The 17,918-nt window shown below is 33.1% G+C and overlaps 1 protein-coding gene across 8 annotated transcripts in view; it reads right to left on the reverse strand.

The window, feature by feature from the left end:
• LOC126819606 (myocyte-specific enhancer factor 2A) overlaps window positions 1-17,918 on the reverse strand; it is an 86,071-nt gene that overhangs the window by 19,393 nt on the left and 48,760 nt on the right. For 6 of the 8 annotated variants that reach the window (XM_050547725.2, XM_050547730.2, XM_050547731.2 and 3 more), the window contains one exon: window positions 5,826-5,962. In XM_050547725.2, coding sequence (XP_050403682.1) covers window positions 5,826-5,879 — 54 coding nt within the window. In that variant the 5' untranslated portion in view covers window positions 5,880-5,962. Of the gene's footprint in view, window positions 1-5,825; window positions 5,963-12,958; window positions 13,113-15,914; window positions 16,097-17,918 lie in introns of those variants that run through there. The other 2 variants (XM_050547729.2, XM_050547728.2) reach the window with 2 other exon arrangements.

Raw genomic sequence — 17,918 nt, forward strand, 5'->3', positions numbered from 1 at the left:
CGTAGGGGTCTTTAGCAGTGGGAGGAAACCGGAATACCCGGAGAAAACCCACGAGGTCGGACAGGCGACCCTACTCCTTGCCACATACAACCGGGGATTCGAAACCATGCCAGTCGACTCAATGACAGACTTTATGATACAGCGCGCGCACGCTAACCATTCAGCCATCCAACCCCCCTGATATTGACAAGCGACAGTGTTAGTCTCAAGTAAAGTCTGAGCATGTATAAAGTCAACTGTCATTTTAAAGACCACCTCTGGTTCATACATAAAAATGAAATGAAATGTGGTTTAAGGTCCTACTGTTTTGCTCTGACTGGGCTACTGAAGACGGGCACATGCCATACATTGTGCTATGAGTGGAAATTTTGCTCAGACAGCAGCACTACAGCCTACTTGATTCCAACTGCCACAGGATCTTTTATGTGCACACTAATGTGTACATGGGGCCTCGGTTTTTCGTGCCATCTGAACCAGACACTCCTCTTGCCATCCTGTATCACTGATAAGGAAAAACCACACTGGAAAATCCTGAGGAACTTTCTCAACCAAGACTGGGTTTGAACATGGGACCTCTAGGTTAGAGAGCCAACGTCTCACTCCTTCATACATAGAAAATGCTGGTGATTTGTGAAATGATTGTTAAAGCCCCAGTCATTTGAAACATCAGTTATTTCAAATATAACTACTTAGATAAAGGATTTTTAATCAATATCTAGATGAGTGGAATCAGTTCTAAGAAGATTATAAATCTGCAGACTGTTTTAGTTTTTGGTCTTCAATGATTGCATTGCAGTACAATCTATCTTCAATTAAATGCAATCATTGATAACCAAGTTTTTCCATGCGCCAAACTATTATTTTATTAGAACTATGCACATCTTGTGTGAACAAGAGTACTTAACCCAAAAAGCAGTTCTGATATTTGATTTGATAATCAATACCAGGAAATTGACGTCAGAAATCCTAACTACCATCTAGAGAAATAAAAAATTCATGATGTCTGTCATTGTAAGATGATGTAGAAATAAAGTAAACAAGAGAAATATATGGACTTTATCAACATTCAACACAATTGGGAATTACTTAATGATCTACCTATCAAAATTTTACATGATTTACTACAACAAAATATTTTTAAAAAAAACCCATCACAAACAGCATTAGAGGGAAAATGGGACCTCAGGTTTTCATTCCTTCATGTCAACTAGATGCACGTGCACCTGACTAGACTGAAAAGAGGAAACCGGACTGAAAATTCACAAGGAACTTTCCGCTCAGGATCAAACACTCAAATTTTGGGTTAATGAGCCACCTCATCATTCCCTGTCCCACTGTGGCTCCCTGTTATGAAAAGAAATGAAATGAAATTGGATTTAACGTCCTACTGTTCTAATGAAGACAGGCAGATGCCATACAGTGTGCTTTAAGGTAAATTTTGTCCAGACAGCGGCACTAAAACATACTCCTATATATCAAATTCCAACTGCCAAGGGATCTTTTACGTGCATGCCAATGGGTACACAGGACCTCGGTTTTTAATTCCAACCGAATGACTAGACAGCTGTCCTTGTCAGGCCCTCAGCACTGTACCACTGACAAGGGGAAACCATGCCGGAAAATCCTGATGAACTTTCTCAGCCAACACTCACTTAGCCTCATGGCTCCGATATGAAAAGACGTCTCTTAAAATTTATATACAGCATGAACAATAATTGTTAAATCTCAAATTTGTCATGATTTAAGCAACTTTAGACAAAACCAACATGATATCTATAGCCTGCACTGGGGATTGTGGAGTCTAACCGTTTTGCACTAAAGCCAGCGGTTGCCAGGCAAGATACACTCACATTTTGCAAGAGATGGACAGAGAACAAGCTCAAAAAAGAAGAAATTTTTTGTACAATCAGGGGCCATAAGCCAGGAAGTTAGGGTCCGATATGCACGAATATCAAAAGAAGTGAGATCTTTTGGAATATATATAAACATATATCTTAAGTTTCATCAAGATCGGATAAAAACTGTGACTTCTAGAGGGTCCACAACTTTGGTATTACATACTTTTACACTATTTTCGTACAAGCAGCAGCCATTTTGTCAAGCAGTTTTGGTCTGATTTTACGAGATTCGAACTCAACTATCATTTGTGTGTAATGGTGATATATTAAACAGTTTTTTAAATTAGATAAAAATTGTTACCTCTAGCGGTTCCACAAGCTAAAAAACATGAATTTTTGTACAATCAGGGGCCATAATCCAGGAAGCGACGGTCGATTTGCAAAAAATAATGGAAGGAACTGAGATCTTTGGGTTATAAACAAACATGTCAAGCTTCATCAAAATCGAAAAAAAAAAGGGTCTACAACCTCAGTATTACATACTTTTAGACTAATTGCAGTTTCAGTCAGATTTTTACGAAATTCGACCTCAACCATCACCGGGTGCAACGGTGAAATATTTAAACATTTTTTAAAATTGAACACAAATTGTGACTTCTTGAGGGTCCACAAGCTAAAAATGTGATTTTTCAAACAATCAGGGGCCATAATCCAGGAAGTTACATTCTGACTTCTTGAGGGTCCACAAGCTAAAAATGTGATTTTTCAAACAATCAGGGCCCATAATCGTGGAAGTTACGTTCCGATATGAGCGAATATCGAAATGAACCACGATCTTTGTGATATAAACATACATTTCAAGTTTCATCAAAATCAGATCAAAATAGTGACCTCTAGAGGATCCACAAACTAAAAATGTGATTTTTCGTTTAATCAGGGGCCATAATCCATGAAGTTACAGTCTGATACATGCAAATTTAGACAGGAACTCAGATCTTCGGAAGATACACCTTTATTTCATGTTTTGTTCAAATTGGATAAAAATTGTGACCTGTAGAGTGTCCACAAACAAAATGTGAACGGACAGAGGTACAGTGGCGACGACAATATACGTCAACATGAAAATGTGGGCGCATAAAAAGAGAAAATCTACATGAAGATCGGTTGACTGAACAAGGGTACGCTGACTGAATAAAAATAGAAAGAGTTATTGATAATCCTATTCATGGTGTTCACAGTGATTGATATAGCTTACTCAAGTAGTATTTACCGATATATTATTATAGACAAGACAATTCACACCCACACGATCAACTGTGTCCTAATTAAGGTAAACAAATTGTACAATCTACATGTTATGATCTATGAGAGCTTTCTGGTTCACTTCTATGCCATTTATCAGTTTCACCTTAGAAATGTCACCTAATTTCGTGATTTCTAATTAGGCCAAAAAAACTGTCACAGTTTATATTTTGCAATCTGCTCGTGTCACAGGTTGACTGAAGTCTTTATGGCATGACAAAATCTCATTCGTATAGATAAACTGGCATGTTAGTCTCCCCATCCTAGATTCTCTAGACATTTTGTCAAAATAATTCACCCCGAGGTAGACAGATGTAACAAAAGTCATATTTCTTAATACAGTACATGTGTAGTCTATATTATATTCAAGACAGAATAAAACTGTCTAGGATGTATTATATAATGAATGTGAGAACTCTTCTTGTATCATAAAAAGAATTCTATTTTGCAATATCATAACTTTGAAAATCTAAACAAGGAGCTTATAAAACCATTTCAAACTTTGGTGAACATATTAATTTTAGAAGTCACATCGAATATATATGGAGTTTACTATTTAAGTATTCTAAGTTATGGTTAGTCTATAAACAGTTTTTGACCCATCCAAAAAATTGTTCCATAAATCTGTTCCATAAATTTTGAATATTACCGGTAGTCAATTTTAAATGATTTTAATGATCAAATCTTTCATAGGCTTATACAGTGGACTCTGTCACTCCTGACATCTGAATACTATGTAGAGCATTCTGTGAAATCTGTCATCATTTTCATGTTTTGAGTAGTCTGTATTCTGAATATTCCGAATTACAACATTTTAGGTAATAAAATTTTGAATGTACAGAAACATTTATCATATTTTATGTTCTGGGTATTCGAAGATGCATACTTGTGGTATCCAAGGTACAATAATACTTTCGATATTGAGACAATTGAGTATTCCATCATGCTGTATAATTCGGCATATTGTATCGATCCTGTACGTCGTCGGAAGTGACAGAGTCCACTGTACTTACAGGAGACAAGAAATTCATCGAATTCCATCAATTATTTAGTTTTACTTCAGATCGAAAAATAATAAGTACCAAAATATCAGTTCATATAGGGTCGAAAAAACATTTTAAATTTGAATATGTGTGCTCTCTGTCCTGGAAGACAATCTTAAAACAAATAACTAACACAAGATAGTTGGTGTGAAATGTCATTTAAATGATGACTAAAGCATAGGTTCTGACAGTAATTAAATGTAATTAGACTGCCAGTACATTAAAGATATAATAGATGCTTATTAAAAATATCAAACAATTACCCGAAGAACCTCATACTTCTGAGAACCAACCAAAACTCATCACAAACAAAAGCAAACAACCATAAGCAATGGCAAACAAACACACAACATATTCAAATTTAGGCTGGAAGATAGCATGGAAAGAAAGAGGGCAGTTCAAAGTTAGTCTTTGAGTCAGCCTATCACAGTAACACAGTTTATCCCACAATGATCATCAGTGAATATTCGATAGTCGCTATGCAAATTAAATTCTAGAACATTTTTTTAATCATTAGAAAAATAATTCATGGTGTCTCAAGTATATGTAGGTAAAAAATATTTCCTATTTTTAGTGTACCTGGGTATGTAAAATGAGTAAAAGGCACCATTCTGCCCGGACTAGTAGCGTCTTATGTAAACTATGCACGTGCCATTAAGCCAATGATTGACACCGCGTGATGTGACATCAGATGATAAAGCAGTCATCTTTTACAGAGCTATAAGTCTTCGCAATACCCAAGCAGGATAGCAAATGCGCAACAATAATAGTGGCGGGAAAATGATCGAAGCACTACCGGATGAGCATTAATTGATTTTCTAAATGAAAAAAATATTCCTATACTGTATTGATGACATTTAAGAACAGCGTTTGTCATCTCAAGTTTAATCAAGAAAGTTTAAATCATGACATAATGATATATTAGATGTAGGTAACAGCCAGGAAATGGGCTTATTTAAAATTGAAAGAAGACACTATATAGAAAATATATGGATATGTTGCTAATTTCAAACATCCTACTTTTCTGTACCACTACACTTTTTTCCTTGCAAGATCCTCCATCCTGCACCACTGACAGGGATACTGGAGGTTAGATAATCCTCAGGAAGTTTCTCGACCAACACACTGACCTCCTGGTTATTGAGTCAACACCATACTCAGTGAACCAGGGTAATGCTACCCTACACGCATGTATATAGGCCCCAGCTAGGTGACCACTTATTTCTACCACAGATGGAGCAACATGTGGCCATCTTTCTCCAAAACATGCATGAGGTTCACTATGGAAATCTTGAAGTGGCACACTAGCAAACATGTACAACATTCCATCCTACAACGTAACCAAACTCTTAACTCTCCAATCTTCTGCCTCAAAATCATAGAGTTTCACCTAAACGTTGCAGAAAATATAAATTCAAATCATTTTCTTTGATTCTACACAAAAGTTGTCACGCATGGAGTAAAAGGAAAAGGGATAAAAAGACTATAAATAGAAGGAATTACATTCATGGGTAATGACTGCGATATCACCTCGGTGGAAGCGGCCGTAAAATACAACTAAAACTAACAACAATTCATGGGTAACCAAATGGAAGAAAACAGTGGTCTTTGTCTTTTTATACATTTTATTAAAAAACCTGACCTGTCTATTCCTTTCATCACTGATCCGTGATATTTGAATTTTCTTCCTTCCCATGGTTCTCCTCCTGCCACCTTCTCGGTCACCCTCAGTGTTGGCGTTATGCTCCAATTTGCCGACTTAAAATTCACCACAGAAAACTGCAAATAGAAAAATAGAGTCATTAATTCATATGGCATCATCCTTTTTCAAGGAAATAACAAGAAAAAATAAGTAAATATTAAATAATTACCAATTAATCACCAATTAGTAATGAGTGTACATATCATTATCAACGTCATCAGATTTTTTATATTGTGCTTGTAAGTAAAATTTTACATACACATACATGAACAATAAGTATTGTATATTATAATAATCCGAACTACTATCACGTACATATACCATATCAACATGTTAGTATAATAATTCATTTGAAAGCGGGACATTGCAATATCAACATGTGACCATGAAAAGAAGATTTGTGGTTTTACATCTTTATTAATTGCATCACAACTCTAAGTAATAATATACGATTATTCGTCTTTGTTGTTGACAAATAAGATAATGGTATTTTCCGTATTGTCATTGCTATTGTTTGTCAACTTTTAAACATACAATAGGGTACCTGTCTTTTGTCTGCCATGTACATCTTTCTTTTTAAACTTGGGGACAAGAAAATACTACTTTAGATCAATTTTTTTTCCTTATTCCTGTCAGCAATTAAATGTGAACTTTTCTTACCCAAGAACAATGCCAAGGTGTATCTTACACTATGGTTTTGAAACAAAAGACGCTTAAAGGGCAGAATACTTCCTAACAATGGCATCCTTATAATTTGAGTTGACACTGATTTTAAACAAATATTAGCGATTTTTCTAAAAGAATTTATTGTATAGATTTGATACTATTCAACAGGAGGATTTTGCAGTGTTCGTTTAACAAATGTAAGAAAACAATTCATATTCGCACATCACTCTTTTAAATATTATTTTAACATTTCTTTGGAATGCTGTACCTACATATACTGCCCAAAAAGGGTGACTTATGTAATAAAATCTATCTATCAACAGTAGGCTACAGAAGAGTCTTGAGGATGAGTTTGTCTCCTCAAATCTTTCAAAAGTTGTCAACACCATAGAAGACATATCAGCTAGACAAAAATGACTGACAGATCAATTCCATACATTTATTCTAATTATTAGTACAATGATAAAATCAATTGCTTTTAACTACAGATTGCTTAAAGTTGTCTCAGGTTTCCCAAAATGATGAAATACCTCCTAAAAACTTTTAATTTTACAAGTCAAATGTTACTGGTATATGGGCTTGCATCTGTCTGTGAGAAATTCTGATAACTTATATTGCTAACTGAATATGTAAGATAAGAACAACACAATTACTATACATATATGACAATATAGAGGCTTACAGCTCAACATTATAATAATGAGAGAAAGTCATCCACCCTGTTAATGATATTAGGGCCTGCTTGTGCTCCATTAATTAACTGAACATACCTGACAAGTCATGCAATATCACTGATGACATCAAACAGAAAGGAATACTTTCAACAATACACGAAAATCTCAGGGGCGGATCACAGTGGGGGGAACTCCTAGGGGCCCAGGTCCCCCTTAATTAACAGTATAAAAAAGTTTGCTTGTTATATTCTGTTTCTTTGAAACATGTAAATTTGAGCTTTATGTCTGTTGGGGTGATGGGGAAGTTGAAATTGAATATTATACTTGGATTGAGACATGTGCCACAAATCACCATTGACACCACAACTTTTCAAAATTTTATAGGAGGATGAACGTACCCCCCCCCCCCTCCAACCTAATATCAGTGATATCACATCTAGTTTCACTTAGAAAATGGTTTAATAAAATAAGTTGATTGAATGAAACTGGTCATAATGTTATTGACAGGTATTGTGGGTCTGGTTCTCAGTGGGTGCATACTGTTAACTGTCAAAAATATTGTCAATTTCATCAGTGAGATCACATCAAAGTATTACAGTGTTTCACTGGAACACCAGAAGGAAATATTTTACCATAAATTATTTTACTGTCAACATGAACTGCAAAATGGGTTAATGAATGGAGTCCATAAAATTAAATTTCACCTTTAGTACATCCATATCTTGAGGCCAACATTCGCATTAAAACACTCCCAAGCTATAGTAATCCTACCAATAAATAATATAAGCTTATAAAACAAATTTATTGGATTGATCTTGTCAAGATTGCACTCATTTGCACTCAACCGGGTTCAGGACATATTCCACATAAACTGGTAATGGTATTAAATGTTCTGTAAGCATACTACACCTCATTGGTGTGAAAATTTGGAGGGTACTTTGTGCAATGTAACCCATGGATAAAAAACAATCTTACATGTCTAGCCACGGTGGGCTGGTGGTTTGAACATTGGACTCGCCACCAGAATGTCCCGACTTCCAAAACCAGGGTGAGCTATGATATTCCTCTTATACCATCAAGTTTTTTAAGCCATTTTCTCATTTGTCAAGATTTTGTCAATGGAGATGACAAAACATGAGTTCTAGTTGTTTCGAATTGGATATAAAACAAACCCTGTGTATAAATTGATCTGATAACTTGATCTGAAATAATGGTTTAATCACAAAATGGTAACCATTATAAAAGGTCGATGACAATTTAATAATGCGGTTTCAAAATGGGTTGTGTAAAGCCACCCTATAGACCATGTTGCAGGGATGTATAGCTCACTGGAAGTGATTGGATTTTATACCTAAGACTGGGAGTTTGATTTTTGACAGGAACATTTATACGAGCAGAGTGCTGGTCAATCAAATAAATTTTGAAACTGACATTGATGATTTATTTAATAGTAGTTAACAGATGAAAAGATGATCAAAGTTTTTCCTATTGATTATTGCCTTCAGGCTACAGGTATACAATTTTATACATGATAAATTGACAGCTACCATACTATATCGTTAAGTCCAATCAAAATAAACCTATTTTTCTTAATAAAGGTAAGCTGGTACAAATATAATGAATCATATTTATAATGGCATACTACTTTTCTGGTAAAAGTTGAAAACCTTCCTCATTTTTTTTTATATAATAAAAATTGGTTTATATCAATAGCTAGTGTTCAATTTAGTTATCAAGATATCAAGCATTTAATAAGCTTATGATGGCCTGTATTTCTATCACTATTAAATTACAATATTTACAGTAGGAATGCTCTGGATTACGTAAACTTCATTCATGATGCTAAATCAGAATTTATCAAATCTGTAACGTGACGAAGTATGTACCTGACATATAAGCTCAAGTCTGCTAACTATTTTGACGTCATCCTTAAGTTTACTGTACAGCTAATACTGTTAGTGTTTGTGGAATTTAACCTGACTACCAACTAAAATTGACATAGTCCTAATCCTCAAAAATTCAATATTTAATCCACATAACCAGCGTGATATCAAGTCAATTCTTACAGATAGCCACGCTAGCCACATGGATTTATTTTCTTCTATTATATTAGTATTTGTAGCAATAAAAAAAAACTAAAGCCATCAACACACACACACCACTCCCTTCAAAAAAATCTTGCAGCCATACATAAATATTAACTGATCATGAAGATGGTACAGTGATTAACTGACACTCTTAATATCAAAACTTGCATTTCTGTATACAGTACATATGTATAGTTTTAAAGAAAACTGCTCAATACTCATTTAATTCTGCAAGCATTTACCATTTACAGAAGTATAATCTGTAAAATCACTGACAAGCAAAACAACAATTAACAAAAAATTGTAGTCAGATTTAAATTTGTTTTCAAATTATTAAAAGTGTTTTCAGTAATGTTTGAAAAATAAAGATCCAAATCATAATAGAACAATAACTCTAAAAAGTTTGTACGTAACCATAATTAAAGTGGATAAGAGAAAAATGGGACGGAAGTTAATGCTTCTACTAGATGAGTTCCAGACATGATACAATCTTAAAAACATCATAAAAACTAACCAAGCTACCAATATATTTCTCATGTTTCCATATTACACTGAATCATGTAAAATATTATATAATATTAATTTGCTTCAAATTGACAAAAGTTATAATGTTTAACAAGAGAATTCACTTACAACACAATGATAAAATATTTTCATAAACCTTTTCACAATATATTCTGCAGAATGAAAAGACTTGATCAAAGGATAATTTAAATGATGTCTAATGATGATTGTGCATTATGATAAAATGACTAAATATTTATTTCCAGGGAAACATATTGAAAAGGATGTTGCACTAATTTTATACTATATTAGAAAATCACAAATTTGATTTTTGTTTGTCACCCAAAAAGGATTAAAGATATGTAACCTTTGATATTAATTTTACACCACAATAAGGGTAGTTCCTGAAATGACCACATGCTCAGGATCAGCCAGAAACATGATCTGTTTAGTAAAACATAGAGCACCAGTAGTCATCCTGTAGACCATTTGCAGAAAGAATACGTTTATGGAAGTGGAATAAATAATTCAGTTATATTTCATCAAATTATCATTTTTTTTAGATAAAATTGTAAACCACACAGCTATTATTTCTTTCTTTTATTTATCAACCTTCAATTAAAACCTCCGATTTTGAATGTGTGACAAACCTGAACTTTAGAAGATTGTATACTGCGTCCATAATATAATCCATGTGCATCATGTCTGTTTCAGATTTCATCTCTATGGACCATATCCAGTTTGCTATTAGGGAATTCTGCCTATCTCAAATTCCAGTTGTTATTTAATAAGATTGCAGTTTGATATTTGACCATTTACTTCCGTTTTGACCATATCCAGTTTTTTCGTCTGCAGAATGCTGCATAATTTTCAATTTATTATTTCTTTGTAATCTATGAATCATTTTTGGATTGATATTCCTTTTAGAGATTAGAGAGAGAGGGATAAATGGGGTTTAACGTCCACTAGACACAAACTAGGTCATTTTGAGAGTAACATATGGTTCAATTTTATTTCAATAATTTGCTTGCGTGTAGGGGTCTTTAGCAGTGGGAGACAACAGGAGGACCTGGAGAAAACCCACAACATTGGGCAGGCGACCCTACTCCTTGTCACATACAACCAGGGAATCGAAACCACGCCAGTTGACTCAATGACAGGCCTTACGATATAGCGCGCACGCGCTAACCATTTGGCCATCCAACACCCGTTTTAGAGATTAGGTCCGCACTTCATCATAGAGCGCATTCAGTAATGCACAGATTAACTGTGTTGGTTGACTACAGATCAACCTACCAAGCAAAACCTGCATTATAGAAAATTACGCAAAATCTTTTCAAAGACTTTGCATTATCCAGATTTTTAACTGGATGTCTAATCAAGGTCAATGGTACTATTATTATGATGTTAAATGCCCAGAATACACAACCATATAAATGAAACAGAAATAGAATCCAGTTTTAATTTGAGTAGTATTATATTGAGATATGAACAAATTTCAAATCAAATTCATCATTTTTCAATATCTAAATTCATCAACCATTATTCATTTAGCTGATTTTATCTGTTCACTTAAAACAAGTGTAATATTTATGAGATTCATATTTTTGGGGCAACTCTTGATTATTTTTCTTTTATTGTAATAGGCCAAACGACATGACATCAGGTGTCATCCTACATGTAACTTATCTTGTACTATATATTATCTTCACTTACCTCGTGACCTTACAGGGTCACCCACATTTTGCCTGAGGAGAGGGCTTACAAAATACAAACATCAAACTAAAGTTGATCTAAAGTCTATTGATCTGTGAAAGTGTCAGTTATTGGGAGGGTAAATGACCGTTTTAATGTCAGTCTTGCATGTTAATATGGATGTTATATAGGCCTACCCCGTCCTAATCCCTTCAGCTACTTGCCGTGTGACATTACAGAACTTTAACACGTCCACTTCAACCGAGATAAATTACCTAGATAATTATCCCCATTGAGACAGTTTAAAACACACAGATTTTACCACAATGGGGTGTTTTATGTCTCAGAATATCTATCTACTCATTTTTTTATTCTTCCACAAGATCAGTAAATCACAAGGTTGTTTTCTATAGATTTATAGATAATTTTACAAACATAATAAACAGTTGTTTGTGTTTGAAAAATAATCAATAATGCACCCATTTTCTTATCAATTTAATATTCTTTGAAATAGTCATTTCATTCAATTGGTATAAATATATTGATTAAGCTTATCATAAATGACTTAGTCAAATAAATTTCATTAAATTAAATATAAATTAATTAGATTATTTTAATTACTTAATAATCAAAAGAGACAATCTGAATTATGTTCCCAAGAAGCTCCCACAACATCTTATCCCTCTTATAAGCAGCCGTTATTTGAATCCTGTAAAATTTTAATTGAGGAACAAATCCCTTTGAAATTGCCCCAATGATATCAATGATTTCTACATAAATAGCCTATATACAATTTCAGGATATGTCGATTGAGGTTATAACTGGTTGACTGCATCAAGAATTTAAGAATACATTTCCTGCTTTTTATGACAACAATTAAATGCACAATGATTTAGCTAAACTAGATTAACTGTCAATTTAATAACGTTAAACAACCTAATACTCACTGTCGACTAAATTTTTTATCAAAGAAAACTAAAATATTATTTAATATTGGATCAACTATCGCTGTTGGCATTATACATTAAGTCTAATTACATTTTACAAAATGGCAAAATTTATCATTAAAACCACATCCTGCTATGAAAAAATAAATTGTGTTGCAAACAGATATTTTATAATCAACAATTATTTTCAATATTAAACTTTTTAAACAATAATTTATCTTTTTGTCACATCCTCGGTCCCTGAGTGTATCTATCTCAAAATAATCTTTTTAATGATAAAATAATAATTTTCATAATTTGGGGAAAAAATAATTTTCATAATTTGAGAAAAAAATAATTTTCATAATTTGGGAACAAAATATTTTACATAAGCCATTAAAAAAGATACCAGTAACTAGCATATTTGTTCTGTTTTAAATTTCAGACTATTACTTATCTTCTGCAGAATAGATTTCGATTTCACAGAAAATGAGAAAAACAAAGATTCAATAAGTACTTACAAAAGAAAAGCAAAATATCCTGCGATTATATCACATCCACAAATTATTACAAAAATATGGAAACACTTATCCCAATGCTGTAATAAGGTACATTAAGCTTATGGTATAGACCAGTGTTATAGCATGTTTAACAACAAGCGTGTATATGGACAGCCTCCTACACTACTTCTATACTTGTTCTGCTTGATCTAGTTACCAGAGAAAAACAAGCCAGCTATCAGTTTGACAGGATATGACAGATAACTAGTAGATAGTGCGTAACTTGTCATCCTCGCCACTAAGAGGTGCCACTCGAAATCACCTGAGGAGATCAATACGGCTATGTTTCCGAGGGATTTTTCCTAGCAATGTTAGGGTTTTGCCATGGAGGCTCTTGTAGGTTATAAATTAACCTTTTATAAACAAAAGCCTGCCAAGACATTTGTCGTTAATTCAAATGTCATATCCAGTAAAAAGGTGACATATCTAATTAAAATATTTTATAAAAATATTCATAAACCTCTGAATAGATATTCACAACTTTCTTCAACAATGGTCTTTTTCAATTTGCACATATTCCGTCAGGCTAATTTTTTTTTTACTGTTAAGCTATCTATCACGATACATACAGATCTGACATGATTACTATCGTCCTAATTACATTTTGTATTAATTAATCTTAAACATTAATATCATTATTTAGGACAAAACATCGTCTTTGTGTTCGGACTTCCCCTGTCCTGTCCTCCCCAAAATTTGTAACTAAATTTAAATATTATATTTGTTAGCAACTAAACAATTCTAATAATCTGTCACTACCTTAAAGTCATTAACACAAATTTTTCTGAAGTTAATGTTAAAACAATACGTTAAAAAAAAGAAAATCACAACTAATTCACTCCCTTGAGTATCCTTTTTACATTATGTAACAAAACAATACTAAATTATAAAACAGAATATAAGACAGATGGCGTTCTTCTCAACCTAGTTATTGTTATCAGCCTTAATTCCGACAACTAGACTTTCGGTCATACTGGTGAAATGATATATGTGTATTTAATCCGTTATAAATATAAAGCTGATTATCAGTTCAAAGTATGCAATAATTTATGATAATTTACCGAGATCACTTTTCTTATGACATAAGGCCTATAGTTACAGCACTAATATAATAAATATTATGAAACATAGCTAACATAATACTATTTTATATTATATTGTGAATCAGATTTTAAATCACATCATTACCTCGTAGTTTTCCTATGTCACATCTGATCAAGTGATCAGTGTATAGTGACAAGGATTTAGCGTACATCATCATTAATCAAACACAATCTCAATAATAGGATGGAAAAGAGATCAGGATTTAGAATGATTTAAGTTAATAAAATAAAAAATCTCCATCTCATGCCCCAGCTTGTATTAATAACAACATCAAAGTGTTAATAGTCCTCTATGTTGTTTTTCTCGGATACTGTGCAGTAAGCCTATTCTAATTATGTATTGTAGTGTAACTCTTACATTTACAGTTAATTAATAAATATGGTCATAACAGGCTTAAAAACACATTATTTCAACAAATCCATTTGATCATTTCATATGCAGATGAATGAATTATATTAATAAATTTAATTTTTTTTTTTTTCAAGGAGCCATATATAATCAGTGTATATTTAAAGAAAATTAAAATCTAAAAAAACACAACATATCAATCCATACATCAGTGGAGGGGTTAATCATTAATAATACATTTAGGACTACATACGCTTCTTACTATAATATCAAACAACTTACTCAAATAATTAATGACGAGGGAATCAGGTTACAATTACTTCCCTGTAGGTGCACGAGGTTCCTGAAGAGAGATCCTCCAATTAGGAGAAGCATGATACAATATGAGGAATCTTTACACAAGAACTTCGGTCCAAGTCGGCAACAACTCGTCACCTGATTCAACACGAAATAGATTGACAAGCCATCAGGATTTGGCAGAGACGAAGAACAATTGACTACCTTAGGACACAATAAACCAATGGTCACTCACTGGAGATTTCTTGAGGCAGATGGCCAGCCCCAAATCATCTGCTCAAGGCATGTAAAAGAAAACTAATGACCAACTGAGTTTTAATAACAGAGATGAACGTAAGATATTAAGGAAATGACAATGAAAAGACAACAGAATTTGGCAACTTTAACACCTGTTGGTATTAAAGATGTGGTGGGCGCGTGTCGTCTGTTAATGACCCTTGTCCGAGACTGCTCATGAATGCCTCAACTGTTGAAAAGAATTAAAAGATTAAAGGCAAGGGTGGATCAGGTATTGAAATCATTAGATGATCTGACATGGCAGGTCAAATGACCAATTAAACTTTTACTAATACCTCTTCTCATCAAAGAGATTTTCATTTCATTAAGCGAAAAGAAAAATGACTTCCACTCACCCTAATATCCCTCTATCAAAACAAACCAGGATAAATGATACATGCACAGCAATTATAGAAACAAAAAATAGTTCACTGGTATCGATGGCATGAATTCGCTTCATTTTTCCTATTTAAAATACCTATGCCATGTGATATAATTCCATAAAACAATGTTCATTGAAATTACGCAAAATTACAAGTAATTACATCTTAGAAATAACGAAGCCATATGCAAATAAGGAAGTTATATTATATATATTGTAATGGCTGGCATTACTCTATAATAACTGACAACAAACACTGTCAGTATATTAGTATCTAATCACATTAAATATAGAATCCATCCAAGTTATTTATACAACAAATCGCAAAAAGGACTCCAGATTTAGAAAGTGCCAAAAGTGTTACTATCTAAATGAGACTTGCCTCTAAATATACCCTGCTGAACATACGTAATTGATATACATTAGGTATGTCTATGTAACAAAAATAGCCATTACACTGGATATAAACATAGAACGCAATAGAGTAAAGAGCACACAAATTCATATTACCTTTGAGGTGTGAAGACGTGATTCCTCCGTCGCTTTTAATATCCAATCATGATAGAAAATTCGGTAATGGTAGATTTTAGTGTAGACAAAACCTGACAGGAATACATACGTAGAAAGTTATATCTCTTAGGAAATATACTTCAGGAAGAAATATATAGATCTCCTGGTTGCTTAATGGTGATGAGATATAGAGGCAGGTATTGTAGAATACTAGCAGACGCTGGCCGTTTGTAACTCTAGCTGACTGCTTATCTCACAAGCTTGACGTCATTGCCAACAGCTAGAAGGAATTCTTGAGGTGTAGCATGTCAGAAAAATCAGGCAGAACTCAAAAGAAATGTATAGAACAGAGTTGGGTCAGTGAGTAATATGGATGGATCAAGAATTAGACCTATGTTCATTAACTATATACTTTTATATATATATATATAGTTCACCTACTTTCTATAAGCTTTCATCATACAACAATAATATTATTGTTTTTACTGGCTAGATCTATGCTGGAAATGTATATAATATTCTTTCATTCTACATGGATCTTATATCTCATAAATCACTCTGAATTATCTAAGCTTCCTTATTTTCCAATAGATCGCAGTGGGATTTTTCCATTTTTCTTCACTTATCTGCATTTTTCTGCAATCTTGACATTTAGATTGTTAGCAAGAAAAATACAACAAATAAAACACATACATCGCGATTGTCTTATATAAAATTTAGATAGATGATAAAAAGAATAGATTTTATGTAGTCTTTTTTTATATAAAATAAATTAAAAACTCTAGTAATTTTCTTACAAAATAACAGCAAGTCGCTCTTATTTTTATTCAAAGAGTGTGATATCTTGACAAAGTTGTTTCTTGAGTTCATATAATTTGTAATTGTATTTTGTCATTTATTTATCTTGAATCATTTTGTCATGAACATGTTTTTCTGGTTCATGAGAAACATATTTTCTGTGAATGAACCATGACAGAACATTAAGAACAACCAAATCAAACTTTACATGACATGGGAATAACAGTAATAACATTTGGTGAAAACTGAATGTCCTGAACTTCTTTATTAATCTTGATGGAACAATATCCAGTTTAATTACCCGTGAATTCCCTGACCATTATGTCTTATGAAGCTTTAGTTTTTCAAAATTCTATATTAATTTTAATGTTAAGTGTTACATATTGTTATTAACGTTCATAATATTTCAAAATTTTCATATCTTATTATATTTCAAATGTCGTTCTGGGGTGACATATTGCTACTTGGTTGATACACATCTGTATACCGACACACTAATATAAAATCATACAAGATTTAATGTGTATTGCAGCCAAGAGATTAGTTGTAAACAGTGGAAACATCTCAAACAAATATCCCTTTCTGGTAATACTAATACTATTAGTACTAGACACATCAAATCTCCAATTGCAGTAAATGCTCAAGACATAAATTGTGCCAGAATTACACAGTTCAACTTAAAGGAGCTAAATCACTATTCTGTAGCACCTAGAACTGAACACAAATGGGTCGCAACGCATATAATAATGTAATATGAATGTAAAAACTGATTTACATTCAATCGTTTCTGTTTTTACTGTAATTTCTAATCGGTTATGTTCGGCGAAATAGGCTTAAGAGTCTGAATTAAATGGCAGTCTTTGGTGTTTGGTTATTCCAGTCTACATTAATAGTATTCTCCTACATGGGATATGTTTAACCTCGTTCATGGAGTCGCTTTATACAACTGGAGGTCTAAGGCATTCTGGCACAAAATTTGTGTGCCAATTTTAAAAATTATATTTTGTCTAAAATAGTGGATATCAGAAGCCCAACTTTTCATGGTAAGATAACAACATTAACGTTGATATAAATTTACTCTTCAATGTCAAAGACTGTGGATGATGGATGATACTAAGTTAAAGACTTGGCCCCTTCAAGATATCTCCAATCCCCGCCCCAACCACACACACACACACACCGCTTTTTTAAACTTTCCTCTTCAAT

This window comes from Patella vulgata, chromosome 4, assembly GCF_932274485.2.
Source record: "Patella vulgata chromosome 4, xgPatVulg1.2, whole genome shotgun sequence".
Classification (NCBI taxonomy): Eukaryota; Metazoa; Mollusca; class Gastropoda; family Patellidae; genus Patella; species Patella vulgata.